Below are 25,725 nucleotides of genomic sequence, written 5' to 3'. Positions count from 1 at the left end.
CAAATATAAATATATTTGTGGACATACATTCATAATTTCTGAAATGATTTACTAAATAATCCGAAATTATCCATCATATCTTTCAATAAATGGAATTAGTATGGTTGTGAAATAAAGTGAACAATTTCATGTTGGTAACATCATTTCACTACTTGTGCCTATTTGTGGAAATGTAATCATGATTGTAATCAATGTATGCACAATTGTAATCGATTACTTTAATTGTAATGAGGACATTTTGTCAAGTAATTGTCCCATCTCTGGTGTGTTAACATGTGGCCATTTTGACAGGATCCAACATGGCTGCAAAGGGTTTCACACCTCAATTTGGTTTTAAGCTTGGCTGCATTGTGTTCACTTATCTCCGCTAATTAACGGGTTTTTTCAACAGTTAATTAAAGGTAAAAGTCTATTCTGTGTAATAAAGTTATGAGCAACATTTGCCAAATGGAAATGTATGTTACTTTGACTCATATCGCTTTTTAATGTCATGGCTAGCCAACACAAAAAAAGAAAACGTCACGAAATTACAGCATTTGAGAAAAGAGAAATGTAAGTACAACTAAAGAATCCAAAAGCCACTTTAGATAGAATGTCCAAATATTCTGACAACAGCTTTGGTGATGAAATCGGAAAATCAACAATTGGTGACATACTCAAAAGTAAAGAAAAAATACTAAACATTGCAGAGGATGAAGCATCACTCTTACGAGCTCGAAATGCTAAGAATAAAAAATTAAACGCCTTGTACTTATGGCTAAGAGACATGCTAGTAAAAATGCTGCTATTAACGATCAAATGTTGACAGAAAAAGCAAAAGATCTGGGAGCAAAAATAAACATAACTGATTTCGCCTACTCCTGGGAATGACTGGCACATTTCAAGTCCCGCCATAACGTCACAAAGTGCATGTGAAGCAGAAAGTTGTGACATAACAGCAGTTGTCAAGGGTTGGGAAGAATTGAAACAAGTGTTGAAAAACTACGAGCTTCAGGATATTTTCAACTTGGATGAAACGGAACTTTTTAAAAAACTTGAGCCAAACTATACATCAGTATCAAAGCCTGTGAAAGGTGTAAGATGTTCAAAAGAAAAAAATAAGAATTGCATTGTGTGCTAATGCGACAGGGGAAATCAAAATCAAGCCATTGTGATCGCGAAAGCTTGAAGGACACGTTGTTTTAACAGTGATTTCAACCCAGAGGTGTACGAGCGATACAGAAATAACAAAATGGTGTGGATGACTTCCGAGCTTTTTTGTGGATTGGCATTTGACCAGCAAATGAGGTCACATGGCCATCAAGTAATTCCCCTTGTTGACAATCCCACCAGTCATGCTTGCAAAGATACAGTATTGTCTAATGTGAAAGTACATTTTCTTCCCCCGAATACAACCGCACACATCCAGCCAATGGATGCAGGCATTGTCAGAGCATTCAAAGATCGCTACAGAAGATATTTGGTGTGGTTAGTTTTAAAGTGTGTCGAAGATCAGGTACCACAAATTGTTAACTTGCAACAGGCTTTGAGATTCGTCAAAGAATCGTGGGGTGAGGTGACACGTGCAACGATTCTCAACTGTTACAAGCATGTTGATATCCTTCCCGATACCGACGTCGACAATGAAGATGATTTCGTGCTCTCAGAGATGTGTGATTTGTTAAAATCGTATCAAGGTTCCATTGATGAAGGAGGTCCCATTATCACGGCTGAGGCATATGTGGCCACTGACAACATGGAAGAAACTGGCCGCTCACTCAAGACAGATGAGGAGCTCAGTGATGACGATGACACTGAGCCTGTAGCAGTACCAGATCCATCAGCAAAGGAAGCAAGAACGCTCATTGGTTCTCTTGTCAGCTACTTTGAAACCGATAGTGACAAATTCACCTTGGAACTCGTACTGTATTGGTATCCGACGTATGTTTTAAAATAAAATGTTTATTTTCAGTTCGAATTTTTTTTTATTGGTTTGTAATTCAATGGAGGAGCCTTTATATATGATTCGGTACTACAGAATTTCGTTAATCCGGACATTTAAAAAACCAAACCATACTGTCTGGATTAACAAGGTTTCACTATATATATCAGAATAACAAAATGTTTGACATCCAATAGCCGACGATTAATAAATCAATGTGCTCTAGTGGAGTCGTTAAACAAAAGAAACTTTACCATCATAATTTGCCAATAGAAACAGCGGTTGCAGGATAAAGATTGTAAAGTGTGACATCTGATTTGTAACAGACGGTGTACACTGCAGTGGGTCTTCAATCCTCTTACCCTCTTATTATTATTATTATTCCTTAAACATTCTAACAACACAGCCCCACTGACCTCGTAAATAGGATTCTGAGAGCAGCAAACATCAGCATGTTTATTCACTGGGAACATGAGGTGCATACCTTTTCTTGCTAGCTGAAGCATGTTCTTGTTGCCGTGGATACAGTCCTCAAACTGTGTTTGTAAACATGACGCTGCTTCTTCTGCTGTTCTTGGCATGTCTCTCTGTAAGACAGAAAACAAAAACAATCTGTTTATCCAGTTCAGTCAAAACTATGCACTGTTGTACAGGAAACCAGTGTATAACAACACCTAAAAAAAATTAAAACTATATAATTATGTTTTTCTATTCTGTCTAAAAATGTCAAATTAGGCCAGTTAAACATGTTCATTATGCAAGCCTGTAGGAACTGGAGGGGGGAGGGTGATGCATCCCCACTTGAGGATGAAAATGTATGTTTGTTTCTATGCTATGTAAATAAAAATTAATATGTGGCCATCCTCTACTAAAGACTTTGGCCTCACCACTAGAGGTGGTGCCTGCCCCCAATTCCAGATATTGTTCCTACAGGCCTGTTATAACTATATTTGTGCACTGCTTCAGCAGCTGTCATTGCCTTTCTCAGTGGAATGTATTCTCTAATTTCATTATCGAGACAATGATGCTGTGAAGTTGGGCTTTAGTGATTAGAATCACCTTGTCTTAAATGACCATGTTTGTTTACTCTGTACATACAGGAAGAGTTAATACAATACCGGTCATGATGTCACTTCCTGGCCAGATGTTTACTCTGTACATACAGGAACAGTTAATACCATACCAGTCATGATGTCACTTCCTGGCCAGATGTTTACTCTGTACATACAGGAACAGTTAATACAATACCAGTCATGATGTCACTTCCTGGCAAGCTGGAGTGGCCATAGCCAGTCAGAAAGACACAAGATGGCTGCTCCCAGGTAGCAGGAATAATAGTTTTTTCATATTTTTTTTTTTAATTCTAAAATTCCTTGTTTTCATTTGTTAAACTATGTGTATGTGTTCTGGGTATGCATCTTTCTAACACACAAGACTTGTACTGCATGAAACTGTCTCTTTAATGACAGCTTGAACACGCACTTGATATTTTGAACAAGAAATGGGAAAAAGAGAGGTATCTTTAGTACTAGCAGTGACTATAATTGTTTTACCGGCATGTTTGCAAGGAATGGCAAATCTTGTATCGTGTTTGTCAACGTCTTCAGAACCTCGTCCATACTGAGCTCGTCTAAACTGAAAACACACACACAACCACAGTGACTATCAACTGAAAGCACACACACAACCACAGTGACTATCAACTCAACATTGTTACACATCTCACCAAGAAACTAACTTCTCTATCTGTGTTGTAATTATTATAATTAGTACTATCTCAATCATGACATTTTTAACTTTATTAATATTTCTGGGGACAATAATAACAATTATAATAATGATAGAAACAAGCATTCTGAGAGTACTGCTAAAGCAATACATGTCCCCTACCGAACTCAAATGTTTTTCACATCTCCTAAATTCAAGGACCATACTTCTGTGAAAAGTGGTTAAATCACCATGAAAGTCAAACTTGACCTGTAATAGTAAATGATAAAGCTATACACAAAATTCCAGGTCAATATTTCAAAACTTTCTAAAAAAAGACCATCCAGAAAATTATATGTGGGACAGACGGGCAGATGGACAGACAGACAGAAGGACAGACAGACAGACAGACAGAAGGACAGACAGACAGATGGGCAGATGGACAGACAGACAGACATAAGGACAGACAGACGGGCAGATGGACAGACAGACAGACAGACAGACAGAAGGACAGACAGACAGACGGGCAGATGGACAGACAGACAGACAGAAGGACAGAGATGAGATCTATGGTCCCTTCCAGTTGGATCGGTAGGGGATAAATGATAATAAAAGTAATAATAACAGTAATAATAGTAGTAGTAGTAACAGCAATAATAATAATAATAACAACAGTAGTAGTTTTAGTAGTAGTAGTAGTAGTAGTAGTAGTAGTAGTAGTAGTAGTAATATTAATTTTAGCACTAAGAATAGAATGACAACTTAAATATTTATAGCCTTTTCATAAGCCAAATAATTTCAATATGCTTTTAAATTAGCATAAAATATTAATCTAAATCTTAACCTATATCTTCAGAACATTGTAATATCTGGTTTTTATTTGAAACAATGGAATGAAATTAAACAGAATTCATTTTAAAAAAAACCTATAGTGTTTTATTTGTGGATCAAATGTAAAAACTGCGTAGAATAAAAACAGAATGAAATAACTGCAAGCTACCCTCATGTGCTGCTTACTGGGTTCATTTTGAAATCCAGTCCACTGACACCATGACTTAAGTAGTGACAATCTGACCTGATGTGTTGTTTGTTGAGCGCCTGGATGTATGACACTTCGTGACTTAAGTAGTGACAATCTGACCTGATGTGTTGTTTGTTGAGCGCCTGGATGTATGACACTTCGTGACTTAAGTAGTGACAATCTGACCTGATGTGTTGTTTGTTGAGCGCCTGGATGTATGACACTTCATGACTTAAGCAGTGACAATCTGACCTGATGTGTTTTTTGTATGACACCTCGTGACTTAAGTAGTGACAATCTGACCTGATGTGTTGTTTGTTGAGTGCCTGGATGTATGACACTTCGTGACTTAAGTAGTGACAATCTGACCTGATGTGTTGTTTGTTGAGCGCCTGGATGTATGACACTTCGTGACTTAAGTAGTGACAATCTGACCTGATGTGTTGTTTGTTGAGCACCTGGATGTATGACACTTCGTGACTTAAGTAGTGATAATCTGACCTGATGTGTTGTTTGTTGAGCACCTGGATGTATGACACTTCGTGACTTAAGTAGTGATAATCTGACCTGATGTGTTGTTTGTTGAGCGCCTGGATGTATGACACTTCGTGACTTGTAGTGATAATCTGACCTGATGTGTTGTTTGTTGAGCGCCTGGATGTATGACACTTCGTGAGGCAGGAGGAACAGCAGGGCGTGTCCTGGTGAGCCCGCCCGGGCGGTGCGCCCCACCCGGTGGATGTACTCCACCTCTGACCCAGCCGCGGCGTACTGCACGATCCAGTCAACGTGAGGCAGGTGGAGGCCGCGAGACGCGACGTCCTGCAAGTCAAACATGCTAGTTACCCATGGGGTTAAACATATCTTGGTTCACATCAAAGTGTTATGTCCCACTAGAATGCCAAGTGGGATGTAACACCTCGACGTCATATGACTGGCGCACAACAATCTTACATTAACCTAACGAGTTGGGTGATATAAATTGCAATTTATTAATGGGTAATAAATAGGATATTAAACTCGCTACCATTTCATATCATGTTCATATCATAAAATCATTTTCATTATCATTTGCTAAAGCTCATGGCAATTGACAATTATTTCACTTGGGACATAAACATGACATCAAATGGAAGCCTGTTTAATATCCTATAAATATGTCAAAATAAAAGATGTCAAACTCTTTAATAACAACCAAAGTGCTTGACCAGTGCTTATAATATGTTTAGTCAGGACTCAAGACAGTCTGAGACTTTAACGTCATGGCAACGCCATTCAAAATGCATGTCTGTGACATCATTAGAGAGTTGAGTCTAGACTAGTGTTATAAACACAGGGCCTATGACTTTATGACTTCCAAATGTATTTCACATTCCATCGTGATCAGTTTGACAGTACAGTGGCCAAGGAACCAGTAACACTTTCTATGATAAAGCTTGGTCATGAGTTTACATCATTAAACATAAAAACAAACAAACACAAAACACACTCACGGTACAGAAGAGAACTCCCTCAGACGTCATGCAGAAATCTCTGAACACCAGCGTTCTGTCCTGAACAAACAAACACAAGTGAACATTCAACAAATCCTTCTATAGCAGCCATCTTGAATACCAAACACCTGACATGATTACACTATGCAGATGCATGGACTTCAATCTCAAATATATTATATACTAAAGGAAATAACAAGGGAAAACTTGGGATTGTAGCCCAACTTCCAATGACTATTAGCGTTGTAATGTCTGTATAAAGTATGAAGATGTACTATGAGACTGAATGTCAGTGATGTCATCTTGCTGCCACTATGGATGTGGCTTTTGGTTGCAGTCACTATTTCATGTTAGTTTTGGTGTCAACCCTTATTTCTGTTCATCAGGGTATATACATGGAATTTCAAATATAATACATGTATGTTTTAAACATTCTTTTTTAAAAGCTACAATAACCACAACCTGCCTAGGTATGATTATTTTAATGTCATTTTACATTCTGATATACATATCTCAACATAACAGTCAATTTAGGCCATTTTCACTGTCCCTGAAATGCATATAATTTGACCTGCATGTACAGTGTAAGCTACAGGAGGTTTCTAGAGATGAGACATCAACAACAGCAACAGTACTCCAAGGTAAGCTAACGTATTATATACAGGTAGGGTTCACAGTACTCCAAGGTAAGCTAACATGTATTATACACAGGTAGGGTTCACAGTACTCCAAGGTAAGCTAACGTATTATATACAGGTAGGGTTCACAGTACTCCAAGGTAAGCTAACATGTATTATACACAGGTAGGGTTCACAGTACTCCAAGGTAAGCTAACATGTATTATACACAGGTAGGGTTCACAGTACTCCAAGGTAAGCTAACGTATTATACACAGGTAGGGTTCACAGTACTCCAAGTTAAGCTAACATGTATTATACACAGGTAGGGTTCACAGTACTCCAAGTTAAGCTAACATGTATTATACACAGGTAGGGTTCACAGTACTCCAAGTTAAGCTAACATGTATTATACACAGGTAGGGTTCACAGTACTCCAAGGTAAGCTAACATGTATTATACACAGGTAGGGTTCACAGTACTCCAAGGTAAGCTAACATGTATTATACACAGGTAGGGTTCACAGTACTCCAAGGTAAGCTAACATGTATTATACACAGGTAGGGTTCACAGTACTCCAAGGTAAGCTAACATGTATTATACACAGGTAGGGTTCACAGTACTCCAAGGTAAGCTAACATGTATTATACACAGGTAGGGTTCACAGTACTCCAAGGTAAGCTAACATGTATTATACACAGGTAGGGTTCACAGTACTCCAAGGTAAGCTAACATGTATTATACACAGGTAGGGTTCACAGTACTCCAAGGTAAGCTAACATGTATTATAGACAGGTAGGGTTCACAGTACTCCAAGGTAAGCTAACATGTATTATAGACAGATAGGGTTCACAGTACTCCAAGGTAAGCTAACATGTATTATACACAGGGAGGGTTCACAGTACTCCAAGGTAAGCTAACATGTATTATAGACAGGTAGGGTTCACAGTACTCCAAGGTAAGCTAACATGTATTATAGACAGGTAGGGTTCACAGTACTCCAAGGTAAGCTAACATGTATTATACACAGGTAGGGTTCACAGTACTCCAAGGTAAGCTAACATGTATTATACACAGGTAGGGTTCACAGTACTCCAAGGTAAGCTAACATGTATTATACACAGGTAGGGTTCACAGTACTCCAAGGTAAGCTAACATGTATTATATACAGGTAGGGTTGAATAAGATCTTACATCTTCCCAACTAAAGAGAAATAAATATGTTATATTTTTAAGTTAAATATAAACTTTTGGGGGCACTATTAAGTTTGAATGATGGGATATGCACCATAACACCGTACCTCTGTTTTGCACACAATATGAATGGCAATTATTTTATAGCAGCTATGCAACATACATACACTTTGCTATATACAAATTTACATAACTTTTTAAGAATGTATTAGGAAATATAAAAAAAATTAATCATCCACACGTTTATTTTCCACAAATTTCCATAATCCAAGTAAACATTCCACAACATTCCAAGCCTGGAAAATGACATTACATTAGTTCTTCCCACTGATAACAACATTCCAAGTCTGGAAAATGACATTACTATAGTTCTTCCCACTGATAACACCTTTTTTCATACTATGGAATTTACTACAAATTATTTATTTCTGAGCCGATTGTTTTCTAAATTGCACACAAAAATAATATTTTTTTGTTATGTCTGAAACACTTTAATTTACTTTTCTTCTTAAGTCAAACCAAACTGATTTTTTTTAATGACATTTTGGGGACTTTTCATGACCTGTATATATTCTATGAAAAGAATATTACTAACCCATGTTTGTCACCCCACTATGTATGTCCCTGAATATTACCTTCTGTGGCATGTCTCCATGTAGTTTGTACAGGGTGACGTCTGTGTGTTGTTTGTATGTGTGTTGCTCTGTCAAGTCCATAATCTCTCCAGGATCCTGAACAAACAGTCTGGTGAACAAGGCATGATGGAACTCCACTGAGTCTTGCGTTGATAAAAATACTATCATTTTACACTTCTTGGTCTTCCGCTGAAAACCAATAATAGCCATTTAATGCAGTAACATAATGAAGTTAAATTAACAAATTCTAAAATTGATTCAAGCCAAACACAATAGCAGGGAACATTTTGTTCAGTATCGCGTTATGATTTGCTACACAAGTTTCAAAGATTGCTCTTCAAATGACTAGAAATATCACTAATCAAAATGTTCTCTGAATGGTATTTTTATTTTTCATTTTGAAACGGGCAAGTCAACCACAGTTAAATGTTAAAGTTTCTTTTAACAACACCACTAGAGCACATTGATTACTTAATCATTAGCTATTGGATGTCAAACATTTGACAATTCAGTTTTCAGAGGAAACCTGACACATTTTTACATTAGCATCAAGGAATGTTTTATATACACTTTCCCATAAGACAGGACAGCATATACCATGACCTTTGATACACCAGCTGTAGAGCACTGCTTGGGATTGCAAAACACCCAATCAGAGAATGGATCTACTGAGAGGATTTGATCCTTCAACAACCCAAGCACCTCAAATGAGCATTCCACTGACTGAAATACAACACTGAGCTCGACCCACCCCTACGCCAACCACGGAGGCCTGACTGAAATACAACACTGAGCTCGACCCACCCCTATGCCAACCACGGAGGCCTGGCTGAAATACAACACTGAGCTCGACCCACCCCTACGCCAACCACGGAGGCCTGGCTGAAATACAACACTGAGCTCGACCCACCCCTACGCCAACCACGGAGGCCTGGCTGAAATACAACACTGAGCTCGATCCCACCCCTACCCTACGCCAACCACGGAGGCCTGGCTGAAATACAACACTGAGCTCGATCCCACCCCTACCCTACGCCAACCACGGAGGCCTGGCTGAAATACAACACTGAGCTCGATCCCACCCCTACCCTACGCCAACCACGGAGGCCTGGCTGAAATACAACACTGAGCTCGACCCACCCCTACGCCAACCACGGAGGTCTACTAACCTTGCACTTTGCGCAGATGAAGGCTGCCAAAGTGACAAGTCGCAGCTTGCTGGGCGTGATGACAAACTGCTGTTCCAGCTGATCAGGGACTGAGAAAACCTCACTCCTGTCAGAATCTGAACATATAGTAGGTTGCCGTGGTAACTCTTCAAGCCTGCTGTCTGGTGATTCTAGGTTGTTGTTTTCACTGACGCTGATCTTCTGTGGATTGTTTAATGCCATCCCCGCTAGACGCTCCACGCCTAATGAAATAAGTATAGAGAGGTTCACAATATTTATTTCTCTTTAAACAATTAACACAGAGTCCAATCTCCAAGAGGCGGGCTTTGGTTCTGTGGTAGAGTACTCGCCTCAGTTCAATAATTTGTAGCCTCAGTGACTATCAAAGTCATTTCCAACCACTAGTCTATCAAACGACATGATGAAATGGTAAAGTGCAAAACCAAAAAATCTCTTGTTATGGCAACAGGACTGATCTCTTTTCCTCTCTCAAGTTCAAATAATCATATGCATGTATGTCAGACAGGAAATGTGCTGAAGGATCATTAAACAATTATTCTTTCCTTTCTGTCTACCAGATAACAAAAGATGAACATTACTCTTCAACAAAATAGACTCTGTGAAACACATTTTAATACTGAGTTTCCTCAAACTGTTAAAAGTATGATCAATAAAATGTAAACAAAAAAACCCCCAACCCAATCCAACTATTTAATAAATTTTTTATAATATGAAAACTATATTTATAAATTTTTTGCTAAATACCATGTGAATAAATATTATTCAAAATTCTTGTAGTAGGAAAACTACATTCTATCAGAACTGTATGATTACCTCCCTTTACCAAACAAATGTTATCCTGATAATGTTTTGTATTGAGAACTCACCGTTAGACAGAGTGGCCGATAACAAGATGGTCTGCCTGTGCTGGTGTCCATCAGTGTTCAGGGCTGTCACTATTGTAGCTATGTCTTTCTCATAGCCAAGGTCAGACAGTCTGAAACAAAGAAAATAATGATGCATACCCAAAATAATCAAGTATAAATAAAATTTGATTTTCAAAATTTAATATATAATCTCCTGTTAAAAGCTTTATATCACCATCATTTAGTTTTGACTAATGGTAAATATGAACAGCTTTAAAACCGTAATCCCACCTCACCAACATCTAACATAGTTTACAATTGTACAACACACACAAAACTACAGCTTTCATAAAATATTAACATACATGATCACATACAAGTTTTCTTAATCAATCTTAGAGTGAAAACTGCATTTGCTTTGATACATGCAAAACAAATCCATCACTCTAAACTGTTTTTATCATGCCTCACCCTCACCCCCATCTGTCTGCCTCACCCTCACAACCACCTGTCTGCCTCACCCTCACAACCACCTGTCTATCACTCCTTACACCCATCTGTAAGTCAACCATACAACCACCTATCTTGTCATCCCCTATGTGCACCCACATGTCTGTCACACCTCACGACCATCTGTCTATCACCCCCTAAACCCACCTGTCTGCCTCGTCCAGCACCAGATATTGTACACACGAGAGTGACATCCCTTGTGTGTGTTCCAGATGGTCAACCAGCCGACCGGGCGTGGTAACAAGAATGTTTATCCCTTTTCTCAGTCTGCAAGGTTAAAATAAATCTCAACATCAAAAACAAACTTAGTTTTCTTGATTTCTTAATACTAGAGTGGGGTTTTAAACTGATACTTAAAGGGTAACAGTCGAAGTGAAAACATAATGTGATACTATGCATTATAATAATTACTATGTTGAGTAATCAATATATTTCACAACACTAAATTTAAAGAAACATACAATACTGTTGTGAAAAACCTTTGTGTGATATCTTTTTAATGTTTGATATGATTTTAAAAAAGTGTAGTGTTTGATATCACTAACATGTCACGTATTTGGAGGTAGCTAAATTATAAGATTGCTAATATTTTATGAGTACCCAGTGTGTATACATGTACATGTATATTGTAATAAAAATATGATGTGTGAAGGTTAATAATAATAATAATAATAATAACAAATTCTTTGTTTAGTGAGGATAACACAGTTAGCAAAAACTAATCTTCCCTGAGGCCCTCAGATACAAAAAATACAGAATTGCAATACATACATTTATGAACAAATAGAAAATATGTATATGGCAATAAACATATGTACAATGATATTAATATCATGGGCTGACTTGGCTATACCACTCAAAATGAGTTTATGCATACATGGTTATGGAAAGGTTAATCACTTAGCACTGAAAGAGTTAATACCTAGCTTTTTCAGCTTTCCTCTTCTCTCCACCCATTAGACAGCCAGGAACAATTGAAATAAATGGCTACAAAGAAAAGACAAGCATTTAACTAGAGATAAAAGATTCATGGAAGGATGTAATAAGTGAGTTACAAATAGACAAACAGACATACAGGCAGACAGACACAGACATACAGGCAGACAGACACAGACAGGCAGGCACAGACAGAAACACAAACATACACACTGAAAGAGAGATGTGTAGATTAGAGCTTTCTTTTACACAAAATGTGCTTGACCGAACCTCTAATATTGATTTGATAGTGTTATAAATAAGACTTATTAAGTTAATAACAGAACCATGTTCATTAAATTGGCTATTCACAAAAATGTTTAGGGTGGGGTTTTTTTTTACAATTACAGGGAATAGTAATTTATTCCAGAATCTTAAGTAACTAGAAATAAGTTCACATAAGTTTTACCTATATGTATTGAAGGTACATTTTATTTTTAAGGACAATATTTGGAGCTGATATTGTAAGAAACAAAAAATTGTTTTGTGTAAATCATTAATGAATTTCAGCAGTTTCTTTGAACTTGTTAAAGTGACTTTTAGAATTTGTATGATTCACACATGTATACATGTAACTGTTTGGCAGGTCATGTAAATTTAAAGATGTGTAACTGACACCCGGACAGAATAACGGTTTGCGTTAAATATTGGGCTCTGCAGTGAAAGGTTTTGGTTTCGTCACAGTAAAGAAATGTCAGCTTAACAATAGTACAACACATTTTAAATATCACTATTATTACATATCCAAAATAAGGTAAATCACAAAATGGGACACCATTTATAATGCACAAGTATTCTGAGAGTACTCCTAAAGCAGTACATGTCTCATACTGCACCCCAAAAATATTGATATCTCATAAATTAAAGGGCCATAACTCTGTCAGACATGGATGAATTCCCTCTTCTTGTTTTTTCACAGAGATAAATTCCCATGAAAATCAAACTTGATCTATAATTATACACGATAAAGCTAAATACCAAATTTTACCTAAATATATTGAGGCAGTGCAGAGAAAAAAATGTTCTTAAAACGACACGTGGGACAAACAGAGATGAAAGCTACAGTCCCCTCTGTCCTCTGGTTAGACCAGTAGGAGACTAATAACCGAGGGTAATCAACACTGAATAACCATAAAATATACTCACTTTAACAAGACTGCAAAACGTCTGATAACTCTGTATCGCAAGCTGAAATAAAAACCAACCATTATAAATCACTAACTGAAAACAATATATATTCCATTAAGCATATTAATGCCAGTGTTTGTCGACTAGTCTATTTGTATTTTTAAACTTGATCACTTTTAATTTGGTTAATAATGATTTAATTTTTTTTTTTCTTACAAAGAACATTAAAAGTTAAGTATAATTTTATATACAGTCTTTTATACACATTTTTATACACACTTAATCCACTCATAAACACAGCACATTTCTTAATACCTTTTTTCTATGATTTTCAAAGACTGTAATTTAAAAGAAAACTTAATATTAAAATCTATTTCTGTGTGTTCTCAGCTGTACTGGAATCTGGTTATTAAAGTCACATGACTGTTATGGCGTTGGTGGTAAAACTCTCTTTACAGATACTTGCCAAAAATATATGGTCCTTGTATGTCTTAACAAATATCTTTCTGGATATCTGTTTTTATTGTGTAAAATATTACTCATGTCATAACAATTACTCAGTACCTAACTAGTATAATATTGGCATGTACAGACTGGTGAGGTTGTTTTTTTAAATTTGAATGAAGTCACATTGGGTGCATGACACATCCTTTTAGGGAATGCTAGAAAACATTAAGTGCAAAATTGCTGTGGAAAATGTTTTGTTCAGCGATTATTGACGTATCTACATGTAACTGTGTTTGTACAAAACAGTGTAATTTAAAAGTGTACCATTACAAAATATGGTCATGAACTGAAACTGCAATAAGATAAGCTGTTATATTTGGGCCTAATGGGTATAAAGCCAAAATGATGTTGCGGGAAGTGTCTGTCGTCAAACTGCTACTCTTTTTTTTTATGGCCTCTATGTGGCCATCACATCTAGTCAATCCCATTCACTCAGCTCAATCTTTGCTGATCAGATCAATAATCCAGTCATTACTGTGAATTTAACACCTCCTTAAGTGACAATTAATGCCAGCTTCACACCAAAATCTAAACTGTACATTGCTGACGTGTTGCTCATTGTGATGTTGTTTAAGTGTACATCTGACGTAGATCACTTGCTGACCAAATTTGTAGAAAAATAACGTGTAGTAGGTCTTGACAACTGCTTACTATGGCTTGTTTGCAGCTGTTTTGTAATAAATAAAATACTAAACTAGCTTGCCCGTCATACCATTTTTATGAAACTCGTGAACAGTGTTGGTATCTGACTTGCTTTCACTCATACCAAATCTGTTCACTTGTTTCATAAAAATGGTATGACAGGCAAGCTCGTTTAGTATATATATATATATATATATATATATATAACCTGTCCTAGAGGCCACCTGTAATCAGCGGTCACCTGCCTTAAGCAGCCACTTTTCCCTAGCTTGTTTTAGCATGGTGCAGCACCATGCCTCAATAGTCTAGCATCATCTTGTCTTAATCAGCACCATGCCTCAATAGTCTAGCATCATCTTGTCTTAATCAGCACCATGCCTCAATAGTCTAGCATCATCTTGTCTTAATCAGCACCATGCTGCCCTGAGATTAAACAAGCCTTTTTCACTAAAATTCACTAAAATTGCCTTTATAAAACACAGAAAAAGGTACTATTAATTAATAAAATATGCCTTTTATATCTTTTGCCATTCATTTATTAAAGCAAGCACATAAATTACATTAATGTTTATTTCAATTAATTTTTTTGTATTTTCAATGAAAAACAAGTGCCCAGAAATTGGTGAAAATGCCCCAAAAGTGTTTGGTCTACCATGCCTTGCCATATTTCTAGGAAAATCACTGTAAGCGGTCACCTGTCTAAATCGGATTCCAAATTGCTGAATTATTTATTTTGACAGCAGTTTCAAACTCACAAACATCAGAAACAAGACTGCCAACAGCTACATGTACATAACTCTTTCAACCAATGACAAGTTGTGTTCATTTGTGTCCACACCTTCTCATTGTGTATATATTTTAGATGACCAATGGCAGTTGACCATTTATAATTACTGTTATGTGAAGGATATGATATAGTTTGGAACCAGATGTAGTACGCAATTATTTATCAATATATTTTCCAAATAATTATTATTATTAAATGAAGAAACAAAATACAAAAATTCCAGGACTTTCCTGGATGTTAATTCATTTTTCCAGATTTAAGCACTTTTTTTGATGAAAATAAAAAATAAGCACGTTCCAGGATTTTCCCAGAACCCAGACAGAACAATGAGGTAAAACATGTTAAACAAATAAGTGAAATGTGCAATAACTAAAATGCTTACCCTTTTTTTTATTTTCAGCCCATGTTCTTTAATTTCCAAAATACCTTAAATTATCGTGCACTTGTTTACTCAGCAAAAATCTTTTATTGTTCTCAGCAGAAATTGTAAGACACTGTGGGTGACTGCTGATGCTTACTCAACAGCACAGGTATGCAGGGTACTAATTATGACACGTTAATGTGAGATAGTTGTGCCTGACTAAAACAAGCACACATTTAAAGATTGATATTATGACAAAGTGCCCAGTCTGAAGTTGTATTGACTCTTGACATACACACCTCTCGTGTTGGCACGACCACGATAACGTATGGGCCGTCCGACCGCTGAACACTGGGCTTTAGAGCCTGCAGCTTCTGTACAATAGGAACAGCATATGCTAACGTCTTTCCTGTAACAAAACACAGACATTCATTAAATGTATTCAAGTGTTCAATTAATTTTCATAGAACAGTCTTAATAAATTATTCACCAAGTGATCAATTATCATTCTATCTTTGAAGAGGCAACTTTCTTTGTGCATCCCTTTTTCCAAGTGGACCAAATATCATTTACTCTTATCCACCCAGCTTTATAACCAGAAAACGTCATCAATGACCCAAGTTTCCAACATGAAATATGTAATTGTGAACCTACATTTTTAAACCTCAAATTGTAAGTAAACAACTAATGTAACACTCCTTTGATGTATGTCATAGTTTAGAGAACATCTTAGTGAGTCTACTTACCCAAATAAAAGTTACATAACTTAATTAATATTTTTGAAATATTTTTTTAAAACCCTACGATCATGATGCATGACGTTATTGTTTATGATGCTTTCACAAAGTTTATTTTCACTTTCAATCAAGGAGTAACCCCATCCATCATCTACTTCAAAGTCTGTATTATCAGTTATTTTCAGCAAATATATCCTTTACAAATCTTCAATTTTCATTACATAATAATGTCAAACATGTTTTAAAAGAAATATTATACAAATAGTGAGAAATCCAACCCATGTGTGAGTGTAGTTCACCTATAAACTGGGTGGACAGATGCCATGTTGGCCATAAACAAAAGGACCTTGATTTAAAATATATAGCTAGATCTGTTCCAATTTTAAATAACCGTATACCTGAGCCAGTCTGTGATTTGATGAGCAGATCACCTCCCTGTAGAACGCAAGGAATGGCACGTTGCTGAATGGAGGTCATACAGGTCAGATTCATCTTATCAACCAGGTTGCTTATCTACAGAAAACAGATTCATCTTATCAACCAGGTTGCTTATCTACAGAAAACAGATTCATCTTATCAACCAGGTTGCTTATCTACAGAAAACAGATTCATCTTAACAACCAGGATGCTTATCTATAGAAAACAGATTCATCTTAACAACCAGGTTGCTTATCTATAGAAAACAGATTCATCTTAACAACCAGGTTGCTTATCTATAGAAAACAGATTCATCTTATCAACCAGGTTGCTTATCTACAGACGATAATGAAAGCAGCAAGCTCAGTTAATAAACGAATGAACGAATGTGCTGCAATTTATCATTTTACCTGAATAATTTAACTACATTAATACATGTAAATGACCTACTATTAAACTGGTTGTAAAGTTTCATCGATTTTAAATTGTAGGTGAAAATGTAAGTTTCAGCACAATAATTAAATAACTATGCTACTATTAATATACACACCATGACAATATAATATCTTCCAAGGCCTGTGTTAGTACTAGTACATTCAGAGTTTTTGTTTTAAAACCAAAACAGGTGACCGCAAAGGTACAACAGATTAGGTAGATTTTAAAATACAGAAAAAAATCAGTGAGCCACGGAAACCAGGCAGCTAAAACCTTCCTAACAGGTGGTTATAGTTATAGGTTACTGACTACAGACTCAAACCAGGCAGCTAAAACCTTCCCAACAGGTGGTGAAAGTTATTGGTCACAGACTACAGACTGAAATGTTTGCAGGATTCCATGATTTCACAGATCCCAGGACATGGAACAATAATCCTACCATAAACTGGTGAAGTGGCAAATCACAGAAAGTTTTGGAGGTGAAAACTTGTTCTTTCACTGGGGTCACATCAGATCTGCAAAGAGTTGAGACAAATTAGTTATACACATGTACATCGTTAAAGTTCTCTTACTTTGTCATGTTTAACAGGTAAGATGCAAGTCTAAATTCATATTACTATATTATATGATTCAAGTGATCAAACTGAGTTGGTCTACTGATGGTACTAACTCGCTTACCTGTCGACTGATGGAATATCTGGGTTATGCCTGAACAAGTGATCAAACTGAGTTTGTCTACTGATGGTACTAACTTGCTTACCTGTCGACTGATGGAATATCTGGGTTATGTCTGAACAAGTGATCAAACTGAGTTTGACTACTGATGGTACTAACTTGCTTACCTGTCGTCTGATGGAATATCTGGGTTATGTCTAAACAAGTGATCAAACTGAGTTTGTCTACTGATGGTACTAACTTGCTTACCTGTCGACTGATGGAATATCTGGGTTATGTCTGAACAAGGAGGAAATGATCTGGTCTGGTTTCTTCCTCTTGGATGAGGAAGTAATTGTGTCGGAGTCAGACAGTTTTCTCTTGCCACCAAGATCTCTCTGATTCTGTGACTGCCGAGAGGGAGGAGTTCCATCTGTAATGACTCTTTTGTGGTTAAGCCCAGAAGGTTTTTCTTTAGTTCTCGAACGTCTCTGTGACAAAAATGTACAAAGTAAATATCCTTATTTACACTGAATCAGGCCATAGGATTTTAAATTTCACGGGAAGCATTTTTCGGTTCCGTGCCGTGCCAGAACCCATCAGAAACTCCTTTTAAAAAATGTATTATATATATATATATATTACAACCCCTGCAATTAAGAAAATAACTACTGCAAAAAAAATGATGTAGAAAAATAATGTCCACGGCAGTTTTACTGTTAACATGTCAACTCTAGATTGTAAGTAAATCTGAATGATGAGTTTGTTATTTGTTTCGTATGCCAATATGCTGTAAGATTAATTTATACCAGTGGTGGTATTCATCGACTGAAAGTGACTTAACAATTAACATGCGAATGACAAATGCATGATTAAGAACAATGGGGTTGTAAGGGGATGACAATTTATATATATATACAGCGTAGTCAGTCTGCAGTGACATGCCAGTTCAATCTTTATCTTTTAATTATGGTACATCAAAGTGTCCGAATATATTTAATGCAATATACAATTAAAATAATTCTCTTTAATAACGGCATAATTTTAATTATGAAATCTGTCACCAAGACCAAATGCCCTCCTTTCAAACCCAAGTAAATCGCTATAATTTTTTTAATTTGGATTAGGCCACTCATCACCAAAAAAGGGTAGTATATTACATGTATGTCAATATAAATTACAGAGAATCTTTGATTAAACTATCTCTTACTATATGTATATCTATACATATCCCATCACCAGGCCGGACATAACACTTCAGGTGACCAGTAGGAGTGTATGTTGAACATGTTACTTAAAATAAGACATCCATACTGCAACATAGCCATGGTTCAATAATGTATAAATTGTCAACCCCCTGCAATCCAGTGGTCCCTGCAATGCATGTGTTATGAACAGTCAACTGAGGTAAATGACCGTATAGTTGGAACACACTTAATGAACATATAGCAACACCTGCATGTCTATAATAAAACATATATATACATGTGTGTGTGTGTGTTATATTTACAAGTTTTAGATAAGTGTAATTGTTAACTCTTATTTCACTGGATCACACGATTTTGCCACCTGCATGTCTATAATAAAACATATATATATACATGTGTGTGTGTGTGTGTTATATTTACAAGTTTTAGATAAGTGTAATTGTTAGCTCTTATTTCACTGGATCACACGATTTTGCCACCTGCATGTCTATAATAAAACATATATATACATGTGTGTGTGTGTGTTATATTTACAAGTTTTAGATAAGTGTAATTGTTAGCTCTTATTTCACTGGATCACACGATTTTGCCACCTGCATGTCTATAATAAAACATATATATACATGTGTGTGTGTGTGTTATATTTACAAGTTTTAGATAAGTGTAATTGTTAGCTCTTATTTCACTGGATCACACGATTTTGCCACCTGCATGTCTATAATAAAACATATATATACATGTGTGTGTGTGTGTTATATTTACAAGTTTTAGATAAGTGTAATTGTTAGCTCTTATTTCACTGGATCACACGATTTTGCCACCTGCATGTCTATAATAAAACATATATATACATGTGTGTGTGTGTGTTATATTTACAAGTTTTAGATAAGTGTAATTGTTAGCTCTTATTTCACTGGATCACACGATTTTGCCACCTGCACCAGTATGAACAACAGCCATGGACAGACCACAGAATCATTTGTTTCTGTGTGAGTGTGTGTGTGTGGGGGGGACAGGGATTAAACATGCCTTAATATGTTTATTATTTGCTGTCCAGTGAATAATTTAATTACTTATGTGCAATATGTTCTTACAGCTTGAATTGTTTATTTTCCTGTTATGATTTATCGGTGCTAAATTATTTTTGCACAGCATGGAAGACGTAAGTACAGCAATATCAATTACCGTGTCTGTAATAATTAAAGGGGGAAAAATTATAATGAAAAAGAAATGCACAAATCTATTTCTTAACAGTATCATTGAAATTAAGACAATGTACAACTGGACAAAAGATGACTTTGGCTTATACACAAGTCTGATGATTTTGTCCTTGATATTTATAACTAAGGGTCAGACTAAGAGGTCGGCTTATCCAAGGAGTGGGCTAATACATGGCAATATATGTAACGGTAGTATAATTTATATTTGCATAAACCCATTTATTTTCTGACAAAACATGATTTATTCAATGAAATTCTTTCGCCAAATCATTAGAAAATTCCCCTGTGGTTTTTCGAAAATTCACAGTTGAAAAGCTGTAATTAAAGCCAAATTCTTCCAAAACAGCATAAGCCAACTCCTCGATGTTGTAACATCGTATAAGACAACCTCTGTAAAGCAGAATAACCAAGTGACGCTACATCACGATATAGGTCAGCAAACTTTGGAATACCAGCATCGGAGTTGGTCGAAGCTTAGCAGAATGTGGGTGCTGTCGGGTTTCTTTATGAGGTGTGTATATTAGTCATTAATATATGGATTTTTTTCAATCACGGTACTCGAAAATGATCGATGTAAAGGTATTTGATATCAAACATAGGATTGTTGTGGTATTAGAGTGGGAATCTTTGACTATCATTCGGTGGGCAGCGATTGCGAAAAAATTACATACCATTGTCTCTGACTGTAAGGTCTAATAATTGTCCAAATGTCCGTTTCTCTTACAGTCAGAGCACTGGGGTGAATTAGAAGATAGAAAATAGAAAAGTGAGGAATCCATGTGCATAAACAACAGTTTATATTGAAATCAATTGAAGTGCTTCCATATGTACACAATGCGTAAATTCTCCAACTCTTCGGTCATCATTCCAATATGCAGATATGTAACATGCATTTGACCTATGCATCATAATATGCATTCCTACTACAATGGTTGACAACAGTCACTTTTCGCACCCTTGTTTTGGCTTTGTACATAAATATAGCATATCTTACCGTAATTTCAATTGAAATTCATATTTCGTAAAAAGTACAATTTTTTAATCACAAGATTTTCTTCAAACACATTCAGGTGCATTAGTAATGTTCAAACAAAAAAATTGCAATTTTGCATTGGATTTTTTCAGAAGTCTTAAAACTTATCTAGGTCAACTACAAACCCATTGGCCAGCTTTGTTTTTCTTCATTTAGCGGGATGCCAGCAGAACTGGGACTTTACATAATTTGCGCAGGCACTGAGCTTCTCACGTGATTTTGAACAAATTTAACTGTCTTGATCGAGGGGTCATCTCATATCTCCAAAACATATTTATATCCATAGAGGTATGGTACAACACCTTTCCAGGGGTGATAACCTGTCTGTGGGATGGTACATATAAACGATCCCTTGCTAAAAAAAATTAATTTAAAATGTAGATTTCAGTGGGGTTTGGGTTATAGACTGTGTTGAACGAAGTTTATATGGGGCCATGCTCCCCTAGAAAATATATAAGCTTGGACAGGTAAGGGTTTCGACCTCCAATACCCTCCCCTTGCACATGCACCCGATTCCTCTCTAAGATTATATGTCAAAATTAACAAATGTTTGACATCCAATTGATGTCGTTAAACAAAAAAAAACCTAAAAAAAAGAAGAAAAAACAAAAACACCTAACTTTACCCTTTCCAAACGAAAGAATATTTATTTGAATTTGTTGATTTTAACACACGTATAATTAAGAAGTGAAAACGTTCATTGTCTACTTTAGTATATTTTATTTACAAACTAAACTTTAAAAGTTCAACTAACACTATATAAAATATTAATTCTGAAATAGGATGGTATGATTGTCGATAATACATTGTCAAGATCAAACCGGTTTTAACGAAAAAAAACTCTAGTACCGTATCCTCAACCGAACGTTTTTCGTACAGTGCAAGATTTCTCATTTAATTTTTGAGACGAACCCTACAATTTGAAATTGGCAAACGCACATGTTAACTGAAACTGACAACAAGCTGTCGTTTGTGCTTTGCCGAGCAATGGCGGCAGAGTCGACGAATCGAGTGTATACTTTTGACGATCTCCGTTCATAGCAAACACACACGTTTTTTAAAAGTGCATTTGAGCTTGCATTTCATATTTGTATACTCCATGCTCACGATATCGCGGCATTTACATTTATACAGTTTAGCACGCGCAACATCCCCTGATGGCACGTTTATTATTAGAAATGTGATGATAGACAACACATTGTTTTGCTTGTTAACAAATTTGAAGAAATGTCAAAATTTTGGGTAAGTATTCATAGTTTAACTGTTGAGTCATAAAATAAGAGTGTGATTTTACTGACATCCCCATGCTTATGAATAGCCCCACTACTTACCATACACACAGACAATTCTGCTCTCACAGCTATCAGACTGTCGTTTGGTTGTTGACAATCAAAACGAGGCTATATACGGTCACAGTGTTACTATATATTTAGAATGCGTGACCTGTTGAATCTTACTAATATGGCTTGGTAGTATTTTTAAATGCCCACACTGTCTTGCAGAAGAAGAAGAATTATTATTACCGACTTTTCCATTGGAAAATGTAAATATTTTACTACAATTGAAAAACTAAACATTTTAAGTTGACTTTTCTTGAAGTTTGTTTACTAGACATTACTACAAATGTGTGTACAAAAAGAGCCATTTTTGACCAGTGCGGTCCACCAGATTGTAACGTTTGCGATTTACCACAATATCGTGGTAACCTCCCTTAAACAGAAACCAGTGCTATGGTCACATGATTATGGTGTACTTCCATCAACTGTTTTAATGTTAGAATTTTATTTATCTGTCAACACAATGGCATGGACATGATGCTGATGTAGCAAAAATTGCAACCCAAGTATATTTACCTTCATATGTTTACATACATTTCTTTATTTCTTGCAAATAGTTAAATACCGCGATATTGTGGTACCCTAGTATAGGAGAAGCCACGGTGACGTCACATGTTTTGATCACATGGTACCGTGTGAGCGCTGGTAGGCAAGAAACCAGTTGACAATACTGGCATTAGTAGTAATGAACAATCGAATGTTTTTCCGTCAATTAAATCAGTGTAGACTAGTTTTGATGAATGGTATTTTGTCATGGTAATTTCATACGTTGTTGTTAGATGCACAAGTCACTGTAGTAAGGATTATGAAATTAGTTACATCAAATACAGTGGAAGCGAAACGTTGAACAGTTAAAGCTGACAACAATCAACTTTGCCCATCCCACAACGGAGATCGTCATTTTATACAAGGTTTGTTGTATGTAATACTAATACACGTCAGTATTTATTGAAATGAAAATTGAAAAGATAATAAAATAAAAAATAATAATAATAAAAGCCCCCACCAAACTGACATGGAAACAAAGTTACCCTGTGAACAGTAGGCCTACCCAGTCAATCGACAAACAACGTTTTAGGTAACTTTTTGTTTGTATTGACAGATCCATTATAGTGGGTAAAACAAAAATCTGAATATATTTTATATTGTATTATGCCATAAAATATGTAGGTGGCTGGAGTATTTATATTTTTAATTAAATAACAGGGAGCTGTGTGTGTGTGTGTGTGTGTGTGTGTGTGTGTGTGTGTGTGTGTGTGTGTGTGTGTGTGCAATCAAGCATATATATATTGTTTCATATGAAAATGGTTCTGAAATATTTCCATTTATTATATTATATGTTAATTATAATGTTTTACTTTTTTTTATTGAAGAAGTGATCCACAGGTGTATTTGTAATGTGTAAGTTGATTTTTTAATAATAAAATAAAAGGTATAAACATTTCAGGGTGGGATATCAGGTGTATTAAATCATTTGTTTGGGATTAAAAATAAATAAATACTAATAATAAAACTGGATATTGATCCACAAGTTGGTGATAGCCACCATATTTTATTAAAAACATAAATTATGTTACATGCATTTATTATATAAGTTATCTGAATTTGTTTGCAGCAAATAAAGAAAGAAAAGGGGAGCTGATTGTATTTATAAGTATTATTGTCATCAGTGACAGATGTCAATATGTCTTCACAAATACATTTATGTGTATTCAAATATTTGAATAATATTCAATATACACAATATAAAACTTTCATACTTATATATCATAGAAATTTACCAATTTTCTTATTTTTTTCTAGGTATCAGTGATCCCTGTTTATGGACAAAAAGAGAACCGGCAACTCTTGGATGAAAAATGGGCCTTTCACGATGAATTAACGGCGTTTAAGTTTTAGGGTGAATTAAGGGATGCTAAGGAGAACACTGGTATCAGATTCAGCGATTCTTTTCTACAGTATCTCATGTTTCTGTGCATAAGAAGGATACCAGAACCTTTTTCACTGACTTTCCAAACTACCATGTGCAATATTATTGGGGCTATTCAGTATGTGATGATGACATTGATAACACTTGGATTTAATCTTTTTTTTTACCAGGATCTCTATTTTCTAATAAAAACAGACTTTACAAAATCAATAAAATTATATCGAGAAACAATAGACAACACATATTTATTATTTTCTTTTTCTATTATCATTATAAACCAATGATCAAATGATATTTGCATTGTGTTAATGTGTGTCTTACATTAAAACATTGTATTGTTACAATTTACAGTAATTTGTTGTTTTAACTGGTTTATTAATCAGGTTGAAAGTGATAGCCTTTGAAACTGTGCCTCTTGTCAAAGGTAACTGACACTGTTTTAGATTTGAAAGGAAGGAATCTTTTATTTAACAATGCACTCAAGTCATTTTAATTACGGATATATAGAGTCGGACATGTTTAGGGATCACACAGATAATATTAGGGAGGAAACCTGCTGCTGTCACACAATGGATTACTCTTTCCGATTAACAATAAGGGATCTTTTATATGCATCAGCCCACAGACAGGATAATAAATAGTGTAGCCTTTGTTACACCAGTTGTAGAGCACTGGCTGGAATGAGAAATAGCCCTATAGGACCACCAACAGGAATCAATCCTAGATCGACTGCGTATTAAACTATGTCCTGGCCTGCATGGGATTAGGCGATTAAAATATTAATGGCAATTTTTATGTATATATATATATATATAAAAATAATGCTACAAAATGTTCTGAAGATGGAACCACAAAGGTGAGATGTATCCGGTTTAAAAGGCTATGTTCTGTACTAATATTTAAAAAGGGACGCTGTAGCTAGAGGGAGCAATGTATTTGTGGTCATGGAACATGTATGGAAACTAAATTTAGGTTCCTCCATTTTAATACAATGTGTTAATATGTATTCGATATCAGCAAGTTTAAGGAATAAAAAAGGACTTGATAAAATTAATAGTTTTAAAGTTTTTGTAAAGTTTTCTAGTAAGATACTTGCTTAAATTTATTGTTGATGAAAAGCCTTACAAATGAACCAGTAGACAAGTCTGATGTGTTATATATATATATATAACTACTGTTTATATATTATCTACTGGTTGTTCATTTGTAACAAATGTTCATA

General features: G+C 35.7%; 1 protein-coding gene across 1 annotated transcript in view; it reads right to left on the bottom strand.

The window, feature by feature from the left end:
- LOC121384038 (probable ATP-dependent RNA helicase DDX31) overlaps positions 1–25,725 on the bottom strand; it is a 29,578-nt gene that overhangs the window by 2,790 nt on the left and 1,063 nt on the right. The window contains exons 2-15 of the mRNA XM_041514200.1: positions 18,046–18,266; positions 17,561–17,636; positions 16,668–16,782; positions 15,832–15,941; positions 13,254–13,295; positions 12,055–12,119; positions 11,280–11,399; positions 10,644–10,753; positions 9,757–9,998; positions 8,588–8,776; positions 6,143–6,202; positions 5,281–5,471; positions 3,475–3,556; positions 2,406–2,508 (exon numbers count right to left, since the gene is read on the bottom strand). Of these exons, the coding sequence (XP_041370134.1) occupies positions 2,406–2,508; positions 3,475–3,556; positions 5,281–5,471; positions 6,143–6,202; positions 8,588–8,776; positions 9,757–9,998; positions 10,644–10,753; positions 11,280–11,399; positions 12,055–12,119; positions 13,254–13,295; positions 15,832–15,941; positions 16,668–16,782; positions 17,561–17,636; positions 18,046–18,266 (1,726 nt within the window). The remainder of the gene's footprint in view (positions 1–2,405; positions 2,509–3,474; positions 3,557–5,280; positions 5,472–6,142; positions 6,203–8,587; positions 8,777–9,756; positions 9,999–10,643; positions 10,754–11,279; positions 11,400–12,054; positions 12,120–13,253; positions 13,296–15,831; positions 15,942–16,667; positions 16,783–17,560; positions 17,637–18,045; positions 18,267–25,725) is intronic.

This window comes from Gigantopelta aegis, chromosome 10, assembly GCF_016097555.1.
Source record: "Gigantopelta aegis isolate Gae_Host chromosome 10, Gae_host_genome, whole genome shotgun sequence".
Classification (NCBI taxonomy): Eukaryota; Metazoa; Mollusca; class Gastropoda; order Neomphalida; family Peltospiridae; genus Gigantopelta; species Gigantopelta aegis.
The sequence above is the reverse complement of the archived record's forward strand: the minus strand, read 5'-3'. Positions and strand labels throughout refer to the sequence as shown.